Below are 17,838 nucleotides of genomic sequence, written 5' to 3'. Positions count from 1 at the left end.
GCAAAGCCCAATAATTTACAAATCATAACTTGTGTGTTTGATTTATCTAAAAAAAAAAGTATAAAAGCCAAGGTCAGGATCCTCTCATCAAACTCTCATCAAAGAAAGATAATCTACAAAGTTTAGCCTGAAACAGTCGGTTTTATGCCACCTGCCAAATGATTGTCTTCATTGTAATCATTATCAAGATGTCTATCATTCTAAAACATCATCAGCACAGTCATCATCATCATTATCTTCTGCTCCAAAACTCTGCTGCTTGTTTGTCACGTCTCCTGTGAATTAACAACGAGATCAAAGCTGACGAGTGAAAGCCAGAAAATTCCTCTGAGAGTCTGGGGAGAAAATTTACCTTGGTGGGCACTTTGACAGCGAAGAGATACAGTCTCCATGTTGCCAGGACCTGAGGGGAGAGAACACATTCATTTTCTGTCACAGAGCAGGAAATGCAAAATGCAAATCGCAGCAAAAAATAGCACGGCATAAACACCCCATAAAGAGAGCAAATCATGTACGAGTCTCATCTGAACGGCTCGTAAGTCATTCTAAGCACTCTAGACATTAGCAAGCTAATGATGATAGCGTACGTGTGTGTGAAAAGAAATATTATGGCGAGATTTGGAGTCACGTGACGGTCAGATTTATCGGGCTAAGTTGTGTTGATGGAACAAAGTGGCACTTATGCAACAGATGCCTCAATGCGTCTGCGAGGAAAACTAATGCACAGATAAGGAGGATAAAGAGGACAAAGAGGATGGGAACAGTAAAAAAGAGAGGTTTGCTTTTGCCAAAAGAAAGACATTACCATTTAAAAGTGTCTTGGGTAAATTAAGAGAAGAAAAAATTTGAATATATTCACATCTGCCTATGTAATTAATCTCATTCATAATTCAGAAATCCATAATTAGCATAACCCATGCATGCACTGTGCATATCCATCCCTCCCCAGCTCCTACTCCACATCATGCCCACACTTTCCCTCTGCTCTTTTTCAGCTGGCTTTCAGATTCCACTCCTGACGTGTCCATAATTCCCTCCCTTGCACCCTGTCATTCCTCTGATTTCTCTCTTCATCTCCATGGAAATCTGTTCATTTTCCCCCATACTCTTCCTTAATCCCTAATCCCTCCATCTCCCTGTGTGCCACAGCGCCCTGTCTGCTTCCCTCCTGCCTGAACACCTCACCCCCGCTCCCTCCCCATCCCATCTCCAGACTCCCCTGTCTCCCTTTCCCAGTTTCAGTTTTTCTATTCTTTTTCTGCTCTGTCGCTTTCAATTCCTCAAGGCCTCTCTGCGCTGAATGGCTAATGGCACCCTGCTGAGTGGCGGTGAGAGGAAGAAAGCAAATGAAACATACAAAGAATGAAGAAGAGGGAGAGATAGACGAGGCATGAGAAGGACAGAGACACTAGATTAAATAAAGTCTTCACGTTCCCCTCCTCTATACAGTACTTCACCAACTTCCCAGCAGAATTGGCCTCACAGATCAACCCTGTTTCTTAATTACACAGATATCCATAATAGACTCCCACAGAGAGGAGACAGGAGAGGGAGAGCACAGAAAACAAGAGACTGGAAAGGAGCAAACAGAACGATACCCACGCCAAGAAAAAAAGGGGGTTTCTGAGAAGCTTGTTAGTCCAATCACAACTCCAAAGTTTGAAAACTCTGGTAAAAATCCAGAAAAGAGTGGGGGAGGGGGGTGACGAGGCACACAGGGAGGGGGGATGCATGTGAGGGATGTACACAGTGAGAAAATAAGACAGAATCATATTCTCCCTTCAAAAGCCTTGCAACCTGACAGAAGGTCTCGTCATGTAAACACAGGCATCAATAATGCAGGCTCTCTGACGGCTGCCGATTTCATCCTCTGATGCTGAACAAGGCCTCTTGCGTAGAGTTTCTCCTCTCTTGATATATCATTTACAGAGCACCGAGGCATCATTAGAGAGACAATCAATACTCCATACAGTTATACTGTGCCCACTCGGGACGGGGTACGTGCAGAGGTAGAGGGAAAATATAGTGGATATTTTTCAGCATGTGCAGTGTAACAGATCAAGTTTGAGCCAATGCGACACGACGCAGCCTCCTGCTTTAAACCCGAAGGTGCCAAATCTTCAGACAGACGCAGATGTCATTTTCGCATTCGGCCGCCACATTGTTTATTCACTAAATGCACTTTATTTAAAATAAGGTGTTGTGAGGCGGATTGTTGGCACAATGCTACGTTGAGGCAGCAGAAAGTACCTGGAGTGAAGTCAATTGCACAGTATTCCACTGTAATTTTAAGGGGATTTGATCATCATAGTGATATGCAGCTAGAGGCGAGTGCATACACTCTGCTTATTATACACACACTGATGGTCCACTAGACTGCTTTCAGCATATCTTTCACCGATATGTATTATTTATATAGTTATTGAAAACACAATTTAATACAGTTAGAATAACATTTTTAAATATAAAATAGTATATATTATTCTTTGGTACCAATTATTTTATCATGGTACTATTATTTTCTGGAACAATATGTTTCATTGAACCATAGACTGTATATAAAGATGGACGACGTGACAGCAGCCAAAAGTGAAGCCATGGTGTCTCAATCGCCCCCTCGTGATCGCTGCAGTATAGGTCATAAAACATGCGTCCTCCGTTATTTGGATGGGACAGGGAAACTCAAAAGTCAAGTACCTATCAAATATTTATTTTTAACACACCAATGTGTGTCCAAATGTCCCCAATGTGGCAATAATCATGGATTATCTAATCTGGGATATTTTAGGTTCATTTCTAGATAGTGGGAGGAAGTGGAGACACATTGTCCATCTTTATGTACAGTTAATAAGTAGAACCGACTGGGTGGACAGTTTTCACAGTATTGTTTATTGTCCCTCTAAGAATGTATAAAGCAGTCCTGGCTCAAGCTGTGCAAATAAATGAAACGGATAACACATCTATTGGTTTTCTGAGGAAACAAGAAATAGTTTCCTACTGAAGCATCAAGACTCAAGGATAAATTGGATAAATCAGAGCTGAAGTCAAGCCTCATGAGCCAGAACCAGAATTTTTTACCCTAATGTGGACTTCTGGCAACCCAATTTCTCCACGGATCAATGGAAGACCCTCAGAGCCACATGAGCAAATTGTTTTCCACCCAGGAAGTCCCCCGGGATGAGATGGTCAACCTTCCTGACCTGGTCAGCCAAGGACACGGCAGGTGACGATCTCAAAAAGCGAAGAGGAGGGACTAGAGGAAGAGAGGGACTGAGAGGGGAAGATGATGGGATGGCGGGGGGGGGGGAGGGGTAACAGAGGTGCCCTTGTTGTGATGGTGCAGTGTCAGAAGCACAAGTTCAAAGAGCCAGCCAGCCAGCCAGGCCCTGAAGCAGACTGTGAGGGCAGGGTGGGAGCGTGTGTCATGCAGAGAGAGTGTGTGCGTGTATACTGCGAGCACTAAAACAACAAATGTATCTCTCTCTAGATGTGTGTGTTTGCATGCATATGCAGTCCAGAGGGCAGAGGGCGGGGGCTTATATTAATCATAAGCTGTCAGGCTGTGGGTCTTGCACTTCAAACGAGATGGTGCAAATCAAAGTGTGTCTCTGGGTCTCCTATGTGTGTGTGTGTGTGTGTGTGTGTGTGTGTGTGTGTGTGTGTGTGTGTGTGTGTGTGTGTGTGTGTGTGTGTAGCATTGCCTCAGAGGGTACAAGCTGAGGATCAGAGCCAGATTTGGCAGCCCATGGTATTTTTGGCTCACCCACAAGGGCATTTAAAAACATATACACACACACATACAGCAAAATCAGAAACATTCCAATACAACATTTGCACATGTCGGGCATCTTAGTGCAGCACACACACACATTGTGACTCTCATGCACATATAATGATACACAATAGCTTGCTAAGCTGGCTTTGGACTACACTTGCCTGTCCTTCCTCTCACACACACACGCACACACACAAACACACACACACAGTCAGCCACCATCACTGAACCAAGTATACTCAGCATCATAAGAACACAACCCTGCCATCAGTCAATCTGTCAGCGTATGTGCATGTCTGTGTGTGTGAGTGTGTCTGTGTGTGTGTCTGTCTGTGTGTCTGTGTGTCTGTGTGTGTGTGTGTGTGTGTGTGTGTGTGGAAGTGACAGGGGGTTTGAAAGCACAGATGCCCCAGGTTGTGCTTTATAAGTGGACTTTAGAGTGGCCGAAAGAGAGTCACAGCGAGATAGGATTGGATGAGAGGAAAGAAATGCAAAGCTAAAAAAAACAACTAAAAAAACAATCTTGTTCCAGATTCTCTCATAAAATCCAACCAGTCCAATGGACCTAAATCAAAGAGAAGGCAAGTAAGCACTCCGAAACCAAAAGGACCGCTAATAAAGAGAAAGAAAAGGAAGGGGAAAGAGAGATAATGGGAAGGGGTCATGGGGTTGTGCTGTAGATGGGAGTAAGAGATGAGTGTGGAGATGTAGAGGAAGAGTGGAGGGGAGTGGGTGAATTGGCTGAGATGAAAAAAATGGTGAGGGGGAAATATAAAATGTGAGCACATGTGAGAATGTGGGATGAGACAGAGACGAACAGCGGGGGTGGGAGAGGCCAAGTGGATGGGGCGAGAGGGAGAGAGAGACAGAGGCAACAAGGAAGGAAATGAAAAGGATGAAAAGATAAAACAGACGCAGGGACACTGAGTGGCCTTTGAAAACACTCATTCACACTTTCTCTGCATCTTGTGGGAGGAAAGAGAAGGTCAGCTGTCACAATTCATAGTCTCTCCACCATAGGCTACCAACATGTGTTATGATAATCAAAAGAAAGCAGAGTCCTAATTACAGCGCGGAGCTCTCGCCACGTGCCATCAAATGGTAAATCCTGGATACTTGCAGAGAAAATGACTCCACGGCGAGTTTCTCGGAGGGGAAAAGCCATGTATGGAAAACTGTGGATGATGCAGTGGTAATGTTCTCCATTATGCAAGCATATTACACACAAGAAAAAAAAATTTAAGTGTTGTTGGGAGACTGAGAGAATACAAGATTCTGCCGCTAGCATGGTGTTGTCTCTGCTTTGCTGCTTTGTACTGTGATTTCTTTCACAGTCCGATGCACAGTCTGAGTCTCTCTGCAACAAAAGTGTCATCTCAGCCGGAAGCAATGCCCCGTTTCACCACTTAAAATGTTTAGTTTGATGATGTAATCCAGCGAGTGTCTCTTGCTTTTTGACTTTGTTCGCTGCAATACATGATTTTTTTCTAGCTGGAAGGACAAGTGGTTACAAAAAGCTGGATTCAGCTTTGGTCGTCTAGTACTTGATTTCACACACTTTTTAATCAAGAGCCATGAATTATTTCCTAGTCAATTTTTTGAGTCTTGCAACTTAATATATATATTTTTTTTTAGCCTCTTCTTTGACCTTTCACATCCTTTCACCAAGTTACATGGAAATCTTTTCAACAGTTGCGTACAGATTAACAAACAAACGATTCAAGAAACATCCTCCTTGGCGGAGCAAAGATCCCAGGCTTGGATATAGACTGGGTCCTTGGCCTGGGAGTCAACACAATTCTTCCTCCACTAATAACTTCTGTCTGGATTCGTTGAGCAGTGATGATGATGATGATGATGATGATGATGAAGTCATAGAGCCTTTGGAAATCTTCCTGTCTGTCTGCTCTGCTAAAGATGTGTTGCTTGGCAGCTGCTCTGCTCTCTGCACCAACGCATTAAAGAGGTTCAGTCAGCTCTGCACTGTCAAAAAGGTATCTGAGCCAATCGTTAATTGAATAAGAAGATGAGAGAATGATAATACAGTGAGCAAGTAAATTACAAAATGTATTAATTCAATGGTTACAAATTGATTAAGATTAATACTGTAAGAATAGCAAAGGGTTGAATTTGACCTTGGTGTCAACTGAATCTGTTTCCAAACCAATGAAACCAACTTTAAATAAAGTGGCTGTATCACAGACTGTATATTAAAAAGCTCCAACGTGACCGCTCACAGACAGTGAAGCCAAACAAACAAAACTCAAAATACATTCTGTCCTTTTAGGTAGTTCTCCTCACACTGATGTATGTTCAAGTGTTCATTTTAAGTTTGGATTAATATTTGATTCTATGAAAATGGGGTGAAACAACATGACTGCCAACTGTGACCAACTCACGATTGGTCAAGCACGAGTACTGGTGGGACCTCGATACCACAGCTCCATTTGGCTCCAAATGACGTCAAAATTGCAAGATGGCTGCACATGAGGAAGTGGAGATGTCCTGCCCATCTTTATAGAAAGTCTATAGTCTGAATAGTGTGTAATTATGCAGTTGAAACTGTTGATTTTTTAAAATTGGTTTGGTTTCTTTTCACCCAAAGACAAATCAAACTTACAAAATACATCACTACAAATCACATTACTCAATGTTCATTCATTGCTCAGATGGGTCTGGTGTGGGAGCAACAAATTAAATGCAGGAAGAAGGTCAGCCAAACAGTCTTTTTTCTCAAAAATTAGCTGTGTGTGTTTAAAAAATAATAAATGAGAAGACAAGAAACCAATTCTAGGCTCAATCTCCAATATCCAATGTCACTGACTTGATATATTTGAATTATTTTTTTAAAAAGGTATTTTATTATTATTATTCTTGAAGTTTTTATTCTCCTGTCTTGTGTCCAGCTCTTTCAGAATATAGGGTTGCACCTGCGCTATAGCGGAACAGTCCAATTTCAATTCAATTTACTTTACTTCACCAGGATAATCCATGTTTTCCACCGAGTCTAAGGAACATGAATCCAGTAAATCACAAAACTAAAGCAAGTATTCGAGAAAAAGTCTAGAATATTGAATCTTTAATCATCTCACCACTATTCTTGTGTGTGACCTGTAATTGGGTCCTGAGCCCCCAGTTCGGGGGCCACTCCTCTAGTGTAGAGAGACACCAAGGGTTCTACAGTTATTTATTACTGCACACAGGCCGAAAAAGAAAAATCTAAAAAAAGAACACGACTTTTTGGGCATTTTTATTCTCTGTCCTGTCGTGATCATCTGGGGGCTGCATGTAACTATCCTTAACATTGACTGGTTTGCAGACGGACATGTGTCTGACGTCGGTGTGTTGTCAATTTAGACTATTGCATTTGTAGTCTTTGTTTGAATGGAGAGAATGAATGAATCACTTTGTTAATCATGATGCCACTTAATGGTTTTACTACCAGCAAAATGAACAAGCTTCTCTTTAAACATTATCAAAGGCTACAAGCAATTCTACTATCCGCTTTTTTTCTTCCTCTATTGTTTAATGCAGTCTCAACTTCTTGCAAGCTGTTCGAAAATATGAAGTATCTGCAGTGTGAAAACACTTAAACAAATGAAACTATGAAATTATTTCAGTTTGATCCAGACTGAAACTGAAACCCCATTTTCGGTCTGTTAGTCCAGACCATGGTCTGAGGCCCCTTTTACACCAGTTAGTGTGGATCAAACCCAAACTGAAAAGTCTGAAGTTCCAGACCAAACCACATCAGATGAGCCCCCAAACCTCCTACATTTCCCATAATGCAACCAGAAACATATCTTCATGAGAGCATCTCAGCTGGTCCTTAACACTCTGTTTGCAGAGACAGATTGGAAAACTCCCTCCCCATCCACTGAACATATTATACAACTGTGCAAATCCATTTACCAGCAGTGAGTCACCTCCGTGTCGGGACAAATCACTTAACCACTAGTCAGTGATGTAGTTTACACTAGACAGAGCACTGAGGAGCGAACACAATTTAACAACACAAAGACTGAAACAAGACGCAGAGGCACAGAGAGAAGATTGAAAATGATAATTCATGAGGTTAAAAAACAATGCAGAAAAGAAATATAGAAGCTTGAAGACAAAAGGTAGACATGGAAAAATAACGGCCGCAGGAAAATGAAATGAACAAACTAAGAAACCTCAGTGAAGGGGAATTAAATGTTGAATTTTAAAGAAATGAATCTCAAAGAAAGATATTGATGATTCAATACAATGGTGACCACAAACAAGTCGAATACTACAGGATATGCATTCAGACCGTAAATGCTCTGTATGAAATAGAATTTCAAATCTATCAATTTTATTTGTATTAAGTTCTATATTTAAATATTAAGGTAAATTCTCTGAGAAGAAAACAAAAGACTGTACAGAGTAGATAGAAGCAGCAGCAGTGTCATAACAATGAGAAAGAAGAGAATATTAATATAAAGTGAGTATGAGTTTTATGCATTGATTATTTTCTGTGGAACAAAGCAACTTTAAAAGTTTCTCCTGACCTTAAATCATCATTATATATAACTTCCACCAACCTCCTAAATACCATCCGTGCTGTAACCCCCCAAAAGCAGCACATATCCGCTCACGACCGCAGCCACATCTTTAAAAGTAATGGCCCTAAACATGACCTCAAACCTCGGTCCCACTGGAGTTCTCACGAGCAGGACCTCTGCAGAAACTAAGTGGGAATAAGCGAGCGCCCAAGTGTGCTCGGGACTGTCACACAGCGGCAAATCTCAGCCAGTAATAGGCCCCATTATTAGATAGAAGGCGAGGGAAGTCAACAAAGGAGAAAACGGAGCGGCCGATCAAGATAAATAAGTGGCGGAAGAGCCTAATCGTTAACTAGGGCATCACACCACATCACAGCCCCCCACCCTGTCTATTCCCTTTCCTCTAGTGTGATGCCCTCTCCTCCTCTGCCTCCCCACCAACAGCATCACCCCGTCTCCGTCTTTGAAGATTTGTTTCCTGACTTGGCTCTAATCTTCAGATGGGCTGATCTAATAACGGCCGGAAATGTGTGTATGTGGGCAAGTTTTGATGCGCGAACCATGTGTTTCTGAGTAGATGCCCCCTGGACATGTCAAACTGTGTGTGCGTGTGTGTGTTTATGCACACCCATGAGAGAAATGTGCACGTCGATGCTCTCCAGCGCATTGCCCTGGGTGTCATTCGGATGTCATGCTGAGCCCTCCCTGGGTCTGTCTGAGATGGGTCGTGGAGGGAGACAACCCAGCATGTGTGTGTGCTCGTGTGTGTTTGTGTGTTGCAGCATGATGGCTGGTACATTCAACACACACAGACAGCAGTGTCTCCAGGGGAAAAAAAGGAGGAAACAAAGAAAGCGCAAGATGTAGAACAAAGACTTTCATAGATGAAGCAATAACGGTGGTGCATTTATCCAAACCAGGGGCCAATAACTTGTCAAACATCCATACATAAAACCTTATTCACTATGGTGCACATTTAAATCATTCCTTGTTCACAGTTAGATCTACAGCTTTGAGCAAAGCCACACATCATTGAATATAATTTGAAAGTTATTCCTCATTTCAGCACGTGAATATTGTGTACTTCAAGAAAGCTTACAAAAGACAAATTATTTCCAAATTGTCATAGTTATTCTTAGAAAGTGACGAGTTTGAAAAAGAAAAAAAAAAGTCTACTGATGAGACAGAGGTTATTCAAGCTTTAGCTGAGACCCTGGCCCCACCCCTGGATATGCCCCTGAGCAGTAAATATAAACTTGATACAAAGCATTTCTAAAAACTCTTCTTTCAGCAAACTTAAAGCAGTGGAAAAGAAATGAAAGCTATAATCCTGCACTGATTTGACCTGCTAAATCTACTCCAGCCGTGAAGAGGGAGATCCACATGAAAGGGAGAATAAAGGTAAGAGAAGGCCTTGCCTCGCCTTCAGGCTTGGAAAAATGATTTTCTGTATTAAACTTCAGCTTCGAAAGCAATGCTCAAAACACTCCACTTCCTCTAACTGCCATGTACGACATTTTCAAGCACGTGATTTTGTGCACAATGCCCAGAGAGACTGAAACAAACGGTCTATTTACAAACTCTCGTCTGTTCACCCTTCATACATCCAAGCAAATTTATCCATTACAATGAAAAGATTGCCTTTTAGAGGGGGAGACCTTGACAACGTGCAAGAATGAATGCCTGCATCCATCTCTCTCCCTCTCTCTCTCTCTTCCTCTCTCTTCCTCACTCTCACTCTCTCTCTCCCTCTTGCCTCCCCTCTTGCCTCCCTTCCTTTGAAAGAATTTGGAGCTGTGGAAGCAGCAGCAGCCAAGGCCCATTTGGATAGTAAAAAAAAAAAACTCATAAGGCAGAGACCTAATTGAATTGCTTCTGATGGAAAGAGGAGCTCAATACCCTTTTACAGGTTTGAGTAAAGATGGAGGGAAGGGCACAAAAGGGAAGAGACGGAGGAAAAGTGAGAGGCGGCTGGCTGGTGGGTGTGGGGGAGGAGGTGGAGGAGGGTGGTGACGGGGAGGAGAATAATTGAGATGGACAGATAAGGAGGGGAGGAAGGGAGGACACAAAGAGAGGGGATGACAAAAATAGAGGGGAGGTGCGGTAATGATGGAGATAGATGGAAGAAGAGAGGAGATGGGGGAAAGAATAGCAGAACTGCAGAGAAGTGTAGATTAATAGTTTTGATCCGCTTATCATCTTGTCCTTTTTTTTTGGTGTGTGTCTTCAGAGGAGGAAATGAGCTGGCTCCGGCGGACAGCAACTGCGTGCACGACTATCTGATCAGTCACCAATGTGGTTGACTAATTGACGATTTCTCAATAACAGCGGTGGCGTTGGCTTGCACATGCTCCTTGAAAACATCGCAGGCTGCCCACACACCCTCTGGCATGCGCGCACACACACACACGCACGCACACACATGCTGAGAAATAAATAAATAAAGCATGGCTCTGTATGTCAGGGTAACACACACACACGCACCGTCTTGCCTGTGGCATTAAGGCCATCCTGCCACATCTAATAAACTCTGAGGATGGACTCAGTAGGCCATGGCATGGCGTCCACTTCACTCTGCTTAGGCAGCATCTGTCTTAAACCTGATTTTCAATGCATCTGCTGTGCGTCTCAGGATGTGTAATCTGTGACTTCTCGTGCCTCTTCCAATCTGTTGCAATTAACTTCCATTGATTTACATTTTGTCCGTTAACGAGCCAGCGCCGCACTGTTCCATATTCAACACATCTCGCGCATTAAGGCGCTCCATCTTAACTACCAGAATATCTCTTTCAGGTTGACCTGGTGGCGGCGGACTGATTGGGGGGTGGGGGTTGGGGGATAGGTGTAGAGTGAGGGTGTTGTTTGGCATCTCTCACCAGAATCCTGTCCTCTGATTTGCCGCTCCTGGTGTCCTGCTTGATGGCTCGGACGAACTTAGCGGCCTGCTTGTCCAGCACCTTCCTGATGCTCTCTGGAGAGAGGGGCAGAAAAAAAGAAGAGCTCATTATATTATGTAAACACATAATAGAATGTTGTTGCCCTGAGATGCACTCAGAAGCATAGTAAAAAGCTTTTAAAAGGTGGGCATCCATATATTTGAATATATAGCTGGTGGGCTAATGAAAGGAGAAAGCAGAGTAAATGAAAAGAGAAACATAAGGGGTGGAGCAATTTTATCTACTGATACAAACATTTTTTCCCTGTATACAACTCACTGAATACAGCATTGGAGCTATTTAATCACAACTGTGAAATGAAACTGCTCGCAAATATTAGCTAATAAGACACAAGAGGTGACTCAGTGCAACAGTAAAAGTGGGAACACTGAATGTGATTGCAGCTAACACAGTTTTTAATGTGCATCAGGCTCATTCCCTGACTAAAGCATCTGCTGCAAGACTCATCCAGCATCCTTGATACTAGACATGAAAATGTGGGATAAATATGAAAATGAGGGATTCACCAAATTCAAACATCTTTCTTGTGATACTTATTTTCACTCAGAAATATACAACCTTCATCTATATACCGGTTATCCTCTGAGGGTCCTGGGCGGAGCTGGAGCCAGCTGACATTGGGCGAGAGGCAGGGTACACCCTGGACAGGGCCAACGTAGAGAGACAAACATTCTCACCTAGGGAGTTTTCATTTCACCCTAACCCAAAACTGTTTGTCTTTGGACTGTGGGCTGAAGCCAGAAAACACAGAGAGAACCCATGCAGACATGAGGAGAACATGAACAAAGAAAGGCCCCCTGCTGAACTTGGGTTTCAAACCTTCTTGCTGTGAGGCAACAGTGCTAATCACCACACTACGCTGCCCTCAAATAAATCTCTGTTCTGACGCAGAGAAGCTTCCCAATGCCCCAATTTCTCCCAGACCTGAAATCTCTTTACCAAACTAAATCCACACTATGTAAAAGTTACTGGAATCATTTATAAAGTAGAACGGCATTTACTAGAGCACATACCTCCACCAAGTTCCCTTAAAGCTGCACCACAGTGAACACTCTCATTGATATCAGTTCATCAGTCTCTCTGCATTATTTCTTCACACATTCATTGACATTTTGAAAAATCTACCGAGTGTGAAAAAAATCCTGGACATAATTGAATCTGCTCCAAAGGTTGATGGGTTCTTCCTTGGCCTATACCAGAACCTTCCACCAAGTTTCAGTGAAATGTTTTTGGGAGTTTTTTCATGATCCTAATAAAAGACAGACGTACAAACAAACAGCAATGAAAACATAACCGAGGTAGTAAGGCAACAAAGACCAAGGATCAGCTGCTGTGGCAGCAGACACAAAAACAAAGATAACCTAGATATTTTGTACAGTTAAGCATGGAAATGTATGAGAGCAGCATATTAATCAGCAATCTCTATCAACATCATCAAAGCAACAAGAGGTCACCTTGACAGTTTATTCTTAACCTTGACAACAGTGGCAGATGAAATCAAGATCTAATGAATTATTCCTTATGGAGCTTTCAACAGAATCAACTGATTAAAGATCAAGAAGTCACAATAACTCACAATAAGTAATATTATAACAATAATAATTAAAAACTTGAAGAAGGTCATAACTGGAAGTGATTAAAGACTCAATCAACATCCAACATAAAAGCATATTTAAAAAAGATACTGTCTAAATATCTGCAATTACAAGACAAAGAGTTCAGCTGCCGGCGAAGATCATGTGACAACACACCATACATCACCTCTCCAACTATATTTTGGGTACTTTTTAAGCAAAGATGCCCGAACATCATCGATCGCTTATTTTATTGGCTTAAACTAAATGATTGGATTATTGAGAGTTGAAACAAACAACTTCAAGAGACCATTGTCTCCATGGCATTATGAGTTTTTTCTGCTATTTTCTGACATTTTATTAAGGAGGAACACATTTTATTGTTGTTGTTTTTTATGTGTTTAGTGATTAAGGTTTTTATCCAACTGAGGGACAATACTGATCTTCAGTGCAATGGGAGACCTCAAAGTAAGTGCTTAAGTGCTGTCAACAGGATAGGAAAACAATTGTTAGTCACAGACCTGGTCAACAGGGAGAAAGTGGACCTTGAGTTTAGATTGTTTTGTCGACCAAGAGCAGAGTTCATCCCAACGGTAGAACAACAGAGACTTAAAACAATCGATACCCAGGAGATGAAGCAGTCATGGAGGACTGTGGTGGTTTCTTTATATTTGTCACCCACATGTACACTGTGCTACTACCATGACTAGCACTTCTTATTCTTATTCTTATGACATTGAATAGTAAAGTTAGCTCAACATCACAGAGCATTTAGGCCAGGTTAACTCTACAGTGGATATTTTTTACTCAATTTAAAAAAATGTCTGTGAGCACAACATTCATTTTACAAATAATTTCCATCCAGACGAGAACACAATAACATCTACAAAACTAATGCTCAGACAACCGTGCCAGTAGGTGGCGATAAAGTCTGTAAACAATGGTCCATCAATTACCAGAGAACATTGTGAGAATGCATAGTGAGCTTCGTAATATTGGGCGAGATGAGGTTTGTGAATGTCAGTAATGCAGTATTGCTTAATTTAGGTGTTAACTTGTAATTAGACCTAGCAGTGCGAACCTAGCGTCGAGAAACTAGAACATAGCCGCCATTGTTGTTGATGTTTCTGGCACATCCTCATCACACAGAGTGTAATACGTGAAGTAAGTTGTGATGTCACTGTTTCCAAAACATTTTGTTTGACGTGTAAATCTGCACTTTAGTGATTTGAAGCAGTTAGCTGTGGATGAGAGGCCAAAACAGAGGGGAAAGTCTGTTTAGCAAAATGTCTGCATTAGTGTGGACAGGGTGTAAGACCTTGAAGATTTAGGACACCAGCAGGTGACACTTTTTCAACCTGCCCTGACAGAAAGGCATTAGTGACTCTGGTATCTTGGAGCTTTTGTTGGAAGCTTTTGTTTGAGATTCCAGATCTGTTCTATTTGAATGAGGCCGTAAATCGGAAACTGTGCCCACACCGATGTAATATCTCCGTGCTGGTGCTGATGATGGTGCTGACAGCATCTTAGGAGAGAGACCGGTGAATTACTCCTTACATCAGCCACACAGGGGGGAACATTCACAGAGACAGCTACAAAGACACAAAGACCAGGACAGGCAGACGCACATACACGCACACAACCTCTAACTGAAGAGGACTCATAACTGGGCTATTTTTAGCATCAGAGAAGAAGGGGGGAAAAAACAGCCGAGCTCATCTCAAAGGGGCAAAACACAAGATCTAGAGAGGCAGTCTTTAGGGGCCTCTGCTCCATCATGCCAGGCGACCCTGTTGAAGCTCACTGAACCGCACCAGAGGCCTCCGCCATTTACATCTCCTCCATAACAATACAACCTGCTTTTCACAGACACGTCATCAACCTATATCTCCCTGACTGCAAACACACATATGCCTGCGAGCTGTGTGCGATATTTCACAGTCCACAGTTTCGAGCGGGGCCACCCATACTAAATATGCACTTGTGGAGCCCGGCAGATGGAGATACAGTGCGTCATACTGTGTCACGACGCTCCTCTGTGTCAGTCGCCAAACTCTCACACTGCTGCACACTCATGATTCTCACTTTCCACATCCTCCAGCAACAACCTTGAAGTTGGCTCTCCCACTTGAGCGAGCAGCACAAGATTCAGGGATGGCCGAGGCAGGGATGGTAGTAAGGTAGTGCTGGGGCGGTGGGGGTTGGTGGGCGATCACACCGGCAGATCCAAGGAGGGATCAGCCGAAGACACGAGAGTTACTGACGTTAAGCTGCGCAAGATCCAATCGCTTAAACCTTTTAACACACTGAGGCCCCCCCAATAGGGCCGCTGGTGTGACCTCGGCATCTGCTCCCAAGGGGGTGTGAGAGAGGCAGGAGGTGTGGGCGGAGGGAAGTGGAAGCACCATGGATGGATGAGTCCCTTTTCTTTCTGCTCATCCTCAGTTCCCTCTCATATCCCCACGACCTCTTGACACTGAGATGGATCTGTGCACTCAATCCCCCCCAAACCACCCCCATAGAACACCACCTCCCCCACTTTATCCTCCACAGGGCAGGTGTGTTAATGGCCTTATGCTGCCTGGCTCTTATCACCAGGCCAGACAGAAGGGGCTTGACCAGGTTGAGCTGGTAAACAGCGGGATTTAACTCGCCACGTCTGGGTAATTAGCCGTGAGAGACACAACCTCTTAAACACCTTAACATCCAAACATGTTGGTGTCAGTGTGTGTGTGTGTCAGTGTGTGTGTGTGTGTGTGTGTGTGTGTGTTCCAGGCATTGCTCATGTTGTCCGGACCTAAATCTGTTTACCCCTTCTCACTTGTCTTTTACGTGGGGACAAACATCTTTAAGGTGAAGACATGTTTCCAGTATTGGTAAAGGTCAGGTTTAGGTTAAGGATTAGGTGAAGGTTAGGCAACTATAGGTTAGGTTTAAATTCAGGTTAAGTTAAGGGTTAGGAGGCAAGTTAAAACTAAGTAAGCCTGAAGGAAATCAATGTAACGTCCTCTGAGGTCAGTGTGTGTGTGTGTGTGTGTGTGTGTGTGTGTGTGTGTGTGTGTGTGTGTGTGTGTGTGTGTGTGTGTGTGAGAGAGCACAGAGAGACTCAGATGAACGCATGCTGCCTCGCTGCACGCAAAGCGCTCCCAGTCGCATGATAACTCCCACGCACACACACGCACGAGGAGCAGAAAGAGATGAAAACTGCTGGTGCACGCGCACCAGAGCTGCACATGTGTTAACTCTCCAGAAACAGAAAACACAGAGACCTGGGACATCACTGCAGGACACATGTGCTCCACACACTTCACGGCGCATCGCCGTGTCTTTAATTGGACACCATGATCCTCGCCCCAGACCCGTTTCAGCCTGTGGACACGTTCCCTGCGTGTTTCTAACCGCACAGTTTAAAGAGCAGTGGAGACAAACTAACCGAGCGCGTCTTTACGCAGACCTGTCTCCTCCTGTCCCGTCAGGAAACTACACACAAAGATCCAGACACACACTCCCCCCCCCCGGGAAAAGTCACCTCCAGTCCGGGCTCACCTGTCATTTCCCGGCCGACGCTGGCGAAGCTCGCCGCTGTGCTCTCCTTTGCGGCCATGGTGCGCTCCTCCCGCCGGTCCAGCCCCTTCCGTCCGATGTCCTCAGCTCACTAATGTCCCTTCAGACCTTTTACTTGTCTCTGTACCGTCCTCCGTGCATGCAGGTGCTCCAACCGCAGCAACAGCCGGCACAGAGCTGCGTGTGGTGCGCACTGACAAGAGCCGAGGAGAGTCTCTCTCTCTGAGTACTTCACTGAACCACATGAGAGAGAGAGAGGGAGGGAGGGAGGGAGAGAGGGGGGAGAGTTTGTAGGAAGAGTTAGGGACAGTGTTCATTGAACCTCCTTTTCTGTCAGTGCCTGGTTGAGCACATGACAGGGGCTGACATTGAAAAAGAATGAGGGGTGGGGCTCATGACCCAGAAGGGGGCCCTGCAGGATTTTTGATTGTTGGCCTGGTCCAGCATGGAAACACATTGTGACATGGTTTATATAATGTGATTATTTTCAGACGTGATTTACATTTCAATCTGGAGCTGGAAAATGTCAAGTAAAACAGTGAAAAATGTCAATCACAGTGTCAAAGTGACACTGTCAGATGTTTCGTTTTACACACGCAGAGTCAAGATGCAATAGACGTTGAATCGTGTTGCTTGGATAAATGATTGTGTGAAACAGAAAACAGCAGACGATGTGAGGGATTTATTTTTGCTCGAGTTCAAAAACACATCAATAATCACAATATATGCAGATTTTTTTTTTCAATTCATTTTATCAACTACAGACTGAATAATATGTAATCAACAAGCACATTTTGAACTCATACTATTAGCCTAATTGGGCTACAAAAATTAAATTCAATATTTTGAAATATTATTTAATTGCAGAATCTTTTGAATGTTTATGTTTGAATCCATATAGGTAACTCCTTGTATTTAACAACAGCGCTACAGTAATGTAAATAAAGTCAATGCACACTTAACACTAACTACAGCATAATATCTGTTTAGCTTAACAAGACTTTTATATACTAGTTATCCATTACTGAGGCAAGTGAAGAGCTCACATCAGCTGAGTGTCCTCTGCAGTGCTTTGACTCTAAAGATATTCTCAGAGAAAGACACAGCTCTGTGTCAAAAACATGCAGAGGCTGTAATTCTCTTTATTATTAATTCATTCATTTACTTCTCCTCTGCCTATTTGATTATGATTTCAGACGCTGCCAGAGGCTTTTTGGTTCCTGTAGCCAGACGTGTAGACATGTGAAACAAGAAGAGCATTTTGGAATGAAAATGGACTCCCAAAACACTATTAATATTAAAAAAATAATTATGAAACAAATTAATTATGGATTGGATTCCAAATTTTTTAATTTTACCTTACATGGTCCTCTATCTCTTAACTTTAACCTATATAGGTAATGGTGAACTCTGCGAGGATGATTTTTATAATCTTTATGTAA

The 17,838-nt window shown here is 43.1% G+C and overlaps 1 protein-coding gene across 5 annotated transcripts in view; it reads right to left on the bottom strand.

Annotated features, from left to right (window-relative positions):
- The window catches only part of carmil3 (capping protein regulator and myosin 1 linker 3), an 88,425-nt gene extending 71,785 nt beyond the window's left edge, over window positions 1–16,640 (bottom strand). For 3 of the 5 annotated variants that reach the window (XM_020113186.2, XM_069511606.1, XM_020113194.2), the window contains exons 1-3: window positions 16,379–16,640; window positions 11,178–11,272; window positions 353–403 (exon numbers count right to left, since the gene is read on the bottom strand). In XM_020113186.2, the coding sequence (XP_019968745.2) occupies window positions 353–403; window positions 11,178–11,272; window positions 16,379–16,436 (204 nt within the window). In that variant the 5' untranslated portion in view covers window positions 16,437–16,640. The remainder of the gene's footprint in view (window positions 1–352; window positions 404–11,177; window positions 11,273–16,378) is intronic. The other 2 variants (XM_020113200.2, XM_020113207.2) reach the window with 1 other exon arrangement.
- Window positions 16,641–17,838: the final 1,198 nt, after the last annotated feature.

This window comes from Paralichthys olivaceus, chromosome 16 (assembly GCF_024713975.1).
Source record: "Paralichthys olivaceus isolate ysfri-2021 chromosome 16, ASM2471397v2, whole genome shotgun sequence".
Lineage (NCBI taxonomy): Eukaryota > Metazoa > Chordata > Actinopteri > Pleuronectiformes > Paralichthyidae > Paralichthys > Paralichthys olivaceus.
The sequence above is the reverse complement of the archived record's forward strand: the minus strand, read 5'-3'. Positions and strand labels throughout refer to the sequence as shown.